General features: G+C 38.2%; 1 protein-coding gene across 4 annotated transcripts in view; it reads left to right on the forward strand.

Moving 5' to 3' along the window:
- Window positions 1-9,545, forward strand: part of OMA1 (OMA1 zinc metallopeptidase) — a 73,267-nt gene extending 63,722 nt beyond the window's left edge. For all 4 annotated transcript variants that reach the window (XM_060287942.2, XM_030870299.3, XM_030870301.3 and 1 more), the window contains exon 9: window positions 9,090-9,545. In XM_060287942.2, the coding sequence (XP_060143925.1) occupies window positions 9,090-9,299 (210 nt within the window). In that variant the 3' untranslated portion in view covers window positions 9,300-9,545. The remainder of the gene's footprint in view (window positions 1-9,089) is intronic.
- The last annotated feature ends 364 nt before the right edge of the window (window positions 9,546-9,909 follow it).

The following is a 9,909-nucleotide window of genomic DNA, read 5'->3' on the forward strand; positions in this document are numbered from 1 at the left end:
TCTGTCTCTAAAGGCTTAGCTAAATGTGTGTCTTCAGGAGGAATTAGAACAGTGAAGAAGGAACTCAGACCAGCCAAGTCAACTCTAACGGAATAAAAGATGTTGCAGCCACATTTTTCTCCTACTCAAGAGTAGATTTAAGATGTAAGTAAGGGCTTCCCTGGTGGTGCAGTGGTTGAGAGTCCACCTGCCGATGCAGGGGACACGGGTTCGTGCCCCATTCTGGAAAGATCCCACATGCCGCGGAGCGGCTGGGCCCGTGAGCCATGGCCGCTGAGCCTGCGCATCTGGAGCCTGTGCTCCGCAACGGGAGAGGCCACAACAGTGAGAGGTCCGCATACCGCAAAAAAAAAAAAAAAAAAAAAAAGATGTAGGTAAGACAGATTTTTAAAAAAAATCAGAATGATGATGAGTGCATAAGAGTTGGCAAGAAAGGAAAGTTGATCATAGGTAATTGTATTTAAAAGACTAGGTAGTGTCTGAGTGTCCTTAACTAATACCACCACAAAGACCCTCGTCTAAACTAAATCCAACAATAACGACCAAAAAACAAAGCCCCTGAAATGCCCATTTTCCCCCAGTAAGATAAGCTTCAAAGAGTAGAAAAATCTTAAAAACAAAACCAAATCTCAAATCTCAGTCTAATTTAAAAATGTTACTTCATTGGAGAGGACAGCCTAGGTGATGAAAACTACAGAAGCAGCCCCACGTGAAGCTGGCATGATAAGGCTGACTTAACTACATTGAAAGTGACAGAAGAAGAATGACTTTACAAATGTAAGATACATCCATTTCAAAAAATTGCTAAACTTGTGAATACAGCAGAGAAGCTTGTAAAACTTTCATTGGAGGTTGTAAAGAGAAGATCTGATGCTCCAGAGCAAAGACTCATTGATGCTTGGAGATAGAGGAACATAGCACAACCAAATTAAAACATCCAAAGCTAAAAAGTGTCTAAACAATGGAAGCATAGTGAAGACACAAGGAAATCCAAACTGCATTAACAGCGGTAAGGATTCATTCATGTCTTTATTTCTTTGACTTTGGTTTCTATATCCATTTTTTGATTTAGATAACATTTCTAAAGATAGGTTTTTAGAAGAATCCCAGAGCATCATGCATGAGAAGCCTGATATGAACATCCCTATATAGTTAACTTTATCAAGTGTTTAATCGTCATTGCAAAGATAGGCTCTTAAAGATGCCAAGGTATAAAGAGAAAATTTAAAAACAATAGTAAGAATGACTTTGGATCTTACTTTTCAGACTTTGGAGAACTGTAAGGGTTTAAGGGGGAAAGAAACAAAACCAACCAACCAAACAGAAACCAGTGGAGCTAATACACTTTGCTATGGTATCTAGCCAAACCAACTTTTCTTTCTTTTAAGGTGGAAGATCCCTTAATAAATGAAACACATAAAACAATATGTCAGTGAAGTGCTCAGTAGCAGTAGTGCTCTTTACAGAATCCACTGACTCTCGAGAATTAGATAAAATATATAGTTTAGTTTGTTTATATATGATTGTGATTATAGCTTGCACCCTGCTGTTCTTAGAAAACCACAGATCATGTAAAGGAATTAACAAAGAAATGAGTTGATTAGGACAAAAATAAGATTTAACCGACATTAGAGACTAAATGCTTGGAAATAGATGTATATTTTCTTCTTAAATGTGCGTAAATCTTTTATAGCAATATTGGTCATACAACTTTTTTGGACAAAAAATATGTGTATGTAATATAAAAAATGTTATGGTTCAAATTGTCAGAACACAGTACATTAAAATTAGCATAACAAAAATAAAAGATGGGTGAAAGTTAAAATAAAATTGTGTATAAGGCAAGAGAGAAATCCATAAACAATAAGAGCAGTGATATAGCTATGTTTTCATGGGTTGCTGTGAAACTGATTTGTAAAGGAAATTTTATCGATTTAAATGTCTATATTAATAAGACAGAAGAAGAGAAAAGAAATAGAGTAATGTGTCCCAGATAGGGAAAATACCATTAATAAAATTAAGCAGAAATAAGCAAAATTACAATAGTTGTTTCTTTGGAAAATTTAGTCAAAGTGAGAATCATTGGTTAGTTAGACAAAGAATGAAATGTAAATATGATCAGGAGAGGAGCTACAATAATTAACACACAGGAGAACCAAAAATACTTCGAAGAATGTTATTTTTAGTTGGATATTAGTTAATGGGCCAGGTCAAAATCAGAAATGAAGTGTGTACATGCATGAGTGTGTGTGTGTTTGTGAGTATTGCCAAAATGGATGCAGCTAGAAGTAGACATTATAACTAGAATGAACCTCCTCAAATTAAATTTTGAGGAAAGTGGTAAGGTGTAATTAAATTAAATAAATGAAAACAACTGTATTAGAAACCCAAAGAGTCATAACAAATAAGTAGAGAAAAGGACACCTAGCCCTGATGGGGATTAACTTTGGAGAATTTTTTTAAAAGTTCAAAGAACAAATATTCGGTGAATAATTAATTCTAGCTTCAAAATATAGAACGGGGCATTGTTAATTATTTGAAGAGCAAAATGTTAATCATTTTGTGAGTAAAAAGATTTTGTTTTGACAATTTGATAAGAACAACACCTTTAAAAGAAGTTATGGACTGGTGTCATTAACCAGCCAACCATACAGTACTGCTTAACAATAATGATTTACAGTGAGCAAGTAAACTATCCTCAGATGCATGGGCAGCATAATAAAGGAAGCTATTAACACAGAGGAGGAAATTTAGGACTCATCTTTAATTTCTCTCTTCCCTTCCTCTCTGTATCTTGCCAACTAGAAAATTTTGTCGACAGCTTCCACAAGGCATTAGGGATGTATTCCCTTCTCCATCAGCATTGCTACTGCCCTAGTAAAAGTCACCATCATCTCTTCCCTAGGTTAACTGCAGCCATCTCCTATTTTAATCTTCTTGTTCCACTTTTCACCTCAATCCCTAACAACGTATTTTCAATACAGTAGCCAGAATGCTCTTTTTAATGTCATTCCCGTGCTTTCAGTGGTTTCTCATTTAACTTTGAATAAAAATCCAAACTCCTTACTTGGTCTTTAAATCATGTAATTTGGCCACTGCCTGCCTCTCCAGCTTTTTCACCTGCCACTCTCCCCAGGTTTTCCTTGATTCCAGCTATTTCACGTGGAGCCTCTTTCCTCCTTACAACCCCTCTACTTGCCGATTTCTCAGCCTGGAGCATTCTTCCCTCAGCTCTTTACACAAATGTTATGTGCCCAGGGAGGCTTTTTCTGATCCCCCCATCTCCAATAGCCTCTCTTCCATGCAGTCATTCTGTAACGCAGTTTACTGTTTAATTTCTTTGTGTACTTAACTAAAGTTCCCTTGTTTACTTATTATCTGTCTCCTCCCCCAGAATGTAAGGCCCCTTTTCACTGCTATATCCGTATGCCTGAGACCATTTCTGAGATACTTAGCGAATATTTGTTAAATTATTGCATGATGGTAATAATAGGAAAGGTAAGTAATAAAATATTGTGTTAAAAATAGAAAAATTGGGCAATGCAGTTGAATAACAGTTACATTCTCTCAGAAGTTTAGCATGCAGCAGATTAATAGTCCATGATGGGAAAAGAATGCTTATAGGAAGTAGTGAAAAAATAGCAGTGGTCTAAGGAGTTTGGGGTTTTAATCTGACCCACTCACCTAACTTTGAGGTAGCTACCTAATCTAACATTCAGCTTTCTTCATCTGTAATATTAGGATAGCAATAAGTCCTGGATGTTTTATGTATGTACTTGTATGTTTGTGGGGTAAGGTCCTGCCTCCTTCCCTCCCTCCCTCCCTTATAAGACACTTTAATGGTAAGTATTCAACACTGAGCCCAAGATTTCAAAAGTGGTTCATATCATAATACCAATTTAGATAACAGGTAAAATGCCTGGCACAGTGCAAGGTACACAGAAAATGAACAGTAAATGTTAGTTCCTTTTACTCCTAGTTGGAATCTTTAGGCTGGCTAATCCCATAATCCCATATTTAACTCTAGATCTTACATGGGATTCTTTTTTTTTTTTAATTAATTAATTTATTTGTATGTTTATTTTTGGCTGTGTTGGGTCTTCGTTTCTGTGCGAGGGCTTTCTCTAGTTGCGGCAAGCGGGGGCCACTCTTCATCGTGGTGCGCGGGCCTCTCACTATTGTGGCCTCTCTTGTTGCGGAGCACAGGCTCCAGTTGCGCAGGCTCAGTAGTTGTGGCTCACGGGCCCACTTGCTCTGCAGCATGTGGGATCTTCCCAGACCAGGGCTCGAACCTATGTCCCCTGCATTGGCAGGCAGATTCTCAACCACTGCGCTGCCAGGGAAGCCCTACATGGGATTCTTAGAATTGTATATTCTTATTATGAGAGTGTGTTCCTGTTTTCTCTTAGAATGTAAACTCGTTAAGAGTGTTTTTCTTATGACATTTATCATAACCATTTATTCATAGCTTGTGTTCTATAAATGTTTGTTTGAAATTCAGCCTGCATTTATTAAGTACCTATTATGTGCAGTGCATGAAGTTAAACACAGAAAACAAAGGAAATAGAAAGGCATATTCTAGCTGTAGAGTGGGAAAACATTGCTTACTTTAAAAGAGATGAAGGCATATTTACTAAGATTTGAATTTATAAAAAATAAAAGATGTTGACACGGCAAAATGTAATAAAATTAATGTGGAAATGAAAGTGAGAAAAGAATATTTTACCAACATATGCAATAAAATCTTACTATGCAAAGCAGGTGAAGATTTGGTGGAAATATGTGTGGTCTGTAACAGGATTCTGCTTGATGGGTAGAGGAGAAAAACAGTTCACAGATGAACAAACAGTAACAGAAAACCTTTATAAAGTATGTATAGTTTTTCTAGCAATTAAGGAAATGTAGCTCAGACATCTCCAAAGTGCATTTTATTCAGTAAAAGATTTACTCAAGAAACATGTAATGTGGTGCAAAAAAAAAAAAAACCCAAAAAACAAAAAACCCCATTAGTACATGTAATGCAAAAGTATTAAAAACAACAAAAGTGTCTTCTAATCCCTTTTTTCTAAGCCTTTTTATCAGCACTTCCATGCCAGCTTTATAAAAAACAGACTTTATTTTTAAGAGCAATTTTAGATTCATAGCAAAATTGAGTGGAAGGTAGAGATTTCCCATCTACCTCTTGCTTCCATATGGAAACAGGCTCCCCCCACTATCAAAATCCTGCACCAGAGTGCTACATTTGTTACACTAGTTGAACCTACATTGCCCCATTATTATGACCCAAAGTCCATAGTTTACATTAGGGTTCACTCTTAGTGTTGTACATTCGATGGGTTTTGACAAATGTATAATGACATGTGTTTATCATTATAGTACCACATAGAGTAGTTTCATTGCCCTAAAAATGCTCTCTGCTCTGCCTCTTCCTCCCTGTCTTCCCCCCAGCCCCTGACAACCATGGATCTTTTTAGTGTCTCCATAGTTTTGCCTTTTCCAGAATGTCATGTATGTAACTAGGGTCATACACTAGGTAGCCTTTGCAGATTAGCTTTTGTTTTTTCACTTAAAAACATACATTTAAGGTTCTTCTGTGTCTTTTTATGACTTGATAAAAGCCATAAAAGTAGCCAGCACTATTTCTTATTAGTGCTGAATAATATTTCATTGTCTGCTCGCATCACAGGTATGCAGTAACCTACTAAAGGACATCCTGGTTGCTTCCAATTTTGGCAATTACAAGTGAATAAACAAACGCTAAGCAGTTTTTTGTTTCCTACCAGTCACTTAACCTCTCTAGGGCTCAATTTCTTCTCTGTAAAATTTAACTGATGATTTCTAAGGATTCTGAGGTTTGAAATTATGTGGTTATCTAGATAGAAATCATAAAATCTTATGTTCTGTTGATTATGAATAACTCAGGTATGTATGTACACGGATGACATTATAAGGTGGTAAAGCCTTTCTGGTGAAAGCAGTCTGGTCCTATATAACAAAAATTATACTCTATTCTTACTCTTTGATTAGATCATTCTATTTTAGGGGGTCTCCCTCAAGTAAACCCAAATGGAGGTTAGAAAAATAACATCTTTTTTTTAAACAAAGGTTTTCATAGCAGGGTAATTTATAAAACCCACATAAAACAAAACTATGGAAACAATTCAAATGCCCAGTCGTGGGGAAACGCAAAGTAAATTGCATGAGGGCAGGGATCATGACTTCGTTCTGAGCAATGTGTACCTAGCACCTTACTCAGTGTAACGTTCTAAATATTTGTTGAATGTGAAAGTCCTGAATAAAATAATTTAAGGGAAAGAGAAGAGCTTTTACTGAACATAAAAGGTTGTAGGATATGGCACTCTTCTCTTTGTTTGCTGCTTTGCATCTCTCATTGCTAAAGTCAGCTGTGCCAGCTACTACCTGCTGAACTCCACACCTGGCCCTTTACTGATACCAGGGAAGGCCTTAGGCATGTGATGTAGCAGCCGTGACAGGTTGGCTTCTCACTTGGAAAAGAACATCAACATGGTTGTAAAGGAGTTAAAGCAAGAGTAAACTGTACGTCCCAGTTTTGACAGGACAGTCTCAGTTTATGCCTGATGTCTCAGTGTAAATCTTATTTTAATAGCATTTCCTTTCACTCCCAAAGGTATCCTTGTTTGGGCAGTAGGTCACCATTTAGCTGAGGGTCTGAATTTCTTTTTACTTTAGTGCTATAGCTGGGAAACATTTTCTTCCTCTTTTCAGTTCAATTTACTTTAACATTTATTTAACACTCAATACATATTAAATCTACTGTATTGTGAGATACAAAGAAATTTCAGACAAGGCCCCTATCACCAAAGAATTTCACTTTAATGCTTTTTCCTCTTCAGTTTATTTTGGTAACTTATAGCCTCATTCAGGGTCAAAGGTCTCCTAGACCCAAGCACTTGCCCTGGCCTCGACCATTTAAAAAGACCCTTTTCTGGCTTGCCTCTGGTTGCATGCCCCCTCTCCCATGGGAGCTAAGGGAGTAGTCCGTTTTAAGAACCTGTGCCCTCACCACATGGCACTCTGGTATTTGGGATAGTGGAATTCCTCGCCCAAACACTTTGGAGCCCGCTTTCAGGGCCTGCATGGACCTCTTCCTTTGGACGCACACACACAAGGTCCCTCACTGTGCTAGGTAGGCCAGGGGTGGGAGGAGAAGGGAGTGGACAGCAGGCCAGTGACAGCAGCTGGGGTAGGCTCCCTGCAACCTTACATGTGAAATTAAAGAATTCTAATTTTGTACTTGGCTGTCCGAGTCATTTTTTTAAAAAAGGTACAGCTACTTTTTTTTTAATATTAATTAATTAATTTATTTCTGGCTGCATTGCATCTTAGTTGCAGCACACGGGATCTTTTGTTGTGGTGCGTGGGCTTCTCTCTAGGTGGGGCATGGGCTCTGTAGTTGCGGTGCGCGGGCTTAGTTGACCCCGCGGCATGTGGGATCTTAGTTCCCCAACCAGGGATTGAACCCACGTCCCCTGCATTGGAACGTGGATTCTCAACCACCGGACCACCAGGAATGTCCCCGTCAGAGTCATTTTGATTGTCTGTTCCTCAAAGTAGAATAGAACATTTTTTTATGTAGTCATTTTAGATGTTTAAATATATGGTATCTGAGCCTCCATTTGCATTCTGACCATGGACCCCACAAATATCAGGAGCAGGCCCACTCAGAGGAAAACCCAAAATCCGCAGCGTGACCTGTGAGATCCCGCAGTCTGCTCCTGCCTCCTTCCCGCCTCTGCTGCAGCTGCCCTGGCTTCCTCCACAGCATTCCAGCCATGCTCCCTTCTCAGGTTCTGGCACTCACTGCTGCTTCTTGGAATTCTCTTCTTCTAGGTACCCATGCGACCTCTTCCCTCAGGTCCTTGTCCTTTAGGTCTTCTCCCCACTGCTCCAAGTCATTATTTTATCAGTGAGAACTTACATTTTTAAAACTTTCCTACTCCCCAAGCACTGACTCTCCCCTCCCCTGCTTTTCCTCCCTTAACATGCATCACTATCAAACATTTAGAAGGAGTAAAAACCTAAACTAGCTTTTCCCCTTAAACATCTTCCTTTTAAAACCCCTTAGGTATTAAGACTTTTTTCCCTTAAAAAAATTGCTATTTTAGTTTTCATGTCTTAAAGTCATTCGTGTACCCGCTTTGAAGAAGCACATAGTTCTCTAAGGCTAGTACTTAAAGCGGCAGTCTCCCCATCCCGCCTTCAGTTTCAAGGGTAACCATTTGCAACTCTATTAAATGATTCTTTTGGTACTTCCCACCTTATCTGTATAACGTGCTTATATTGCTACTTCCTAACTTTTCGGTTTTAGGTATTATCTATTTCTTTTCCCCCATAGAGGATGAGAATTAAGTTCTCCCTTACCACTGTCACACCCTGTGCATACACACACATGTATCCAGCTCTCCCCCTTCCCAATATGGTTAAGTTGTGATTTTGGTTAGATAAAGATGTAGTTTTTAAAAACTGTAAACACTAATCACAGCTGAGCCATGTCGTATACTGTGCTTACTTTTCCCTGCATCGTTTTATTTTTCCTGGAGTTAAAAGTTGTCATGATTTTGATTTGCTTTCTTTTCTAGGTTATTAGCATCATTTCCACCCCAGACTGTCCCAGTCATATATATCTTCTTTCAGTATGTTCACATCTATTTTCTGTTGTTTTCTCTCTCTTGAAAAAAATCTCCCTGCGTCTTCAGATATTCTCTAATCTGAATAATGTTCTCAGGATTGGCTCGAGTTTGACAAATCATAGAGATACTTCCAAGAAGCCTTATTTATCCCCAATAGGACAGTGGGCAGCCATTGCTAATACAGTTGTTTTTTGCAGATATCTTATTATATAAACAAATCATGTAGATATAACTGTTTACTATGAATTTATATATGGTTCTCTTTCATATGTTGTAATTAAGATACCTTTTATTGCAAAAATACAGAATGTATTCTTATATTTCATTGTTTCACATAGAGCATATTAGGAATTACTGGAATAACCTTAATTAATTTATATATGTGTATATATTCTGTGTTGTATTCTTTCTTTGTAGGCACTCAAAATTAGAGAGAGCTGTAATTGCCCACCACTTTCTGGAACAGACCCTCGATTACTGTTCAAACTCAGCATGAAGAATTTTCTTGAAGAAGCAGAGAAAGAAGACCTAAATATCACTGTTAAACCGAAAATGGATACTCTCCCCATTCAAAACGAGAAGCAAATAGCATTAACGTGTATAGTTGAGAAAAGAACTGGCAGTTGAATTAAAATTTATGAGACACCAGATACATGAAGAATGCAGTAATCCTTATCGTTTTCATGTTACTTTTTTAAAAATATTGTTTGAAATGAAAAAAAAAAGAGGATACTCAGGGTCAAATCATGTATATTACAGGTATTATCTAAATTCTTATACTAGGTATTTATTTTTCATAAAATATTGATATATTTTACTCTATTTTAAAATATCTTCAATGAGGAAGATGTCACAGAATAAATTTATATTACACATTTTACTCTGTTGTATACTTTTTTTTTTTTTTTTTTGCGGTACGCGGGCCTCTCACTGTTGTGGCCTCTCCCGTTGCGGAGCACAGCCTCCGGATGCGCAGGCTCAGCGGCCATGGCTTACGGGCCCAGCCGCTCCTCGGCATGTGGGATCTTCCCGGACCACGGCATGAACCCGTGTCCCCTGTATCGGCAGGCGGACTCTCAACCACTGCGCCACCAGGGAAGCCCTCTGTTGTATACTTTTGATTTGGAGGGCAGAACTCTAGTGGATGAAGAATCAGAATATCAGAATGTGCAGTAATTGTTACTGTCGAGAGGGTTCCAGCTGAGCCTAAACTGCATTTCAGAGTCTGGATGGTTAT

This window comes from Globicephala melas, chromosome 1 (genome assembly GCF_963455315.2).
Source record: "Globicephala melas chromosome 1, mGloMel1.2, whole genome shotgun sequence".
Classification (NCBI taxonomy): Eukaryota; Metazoa; Chordata; class Mammalia; order Artiodactyla; family Delphinidae; genus Globicephala; species Globicephala melas.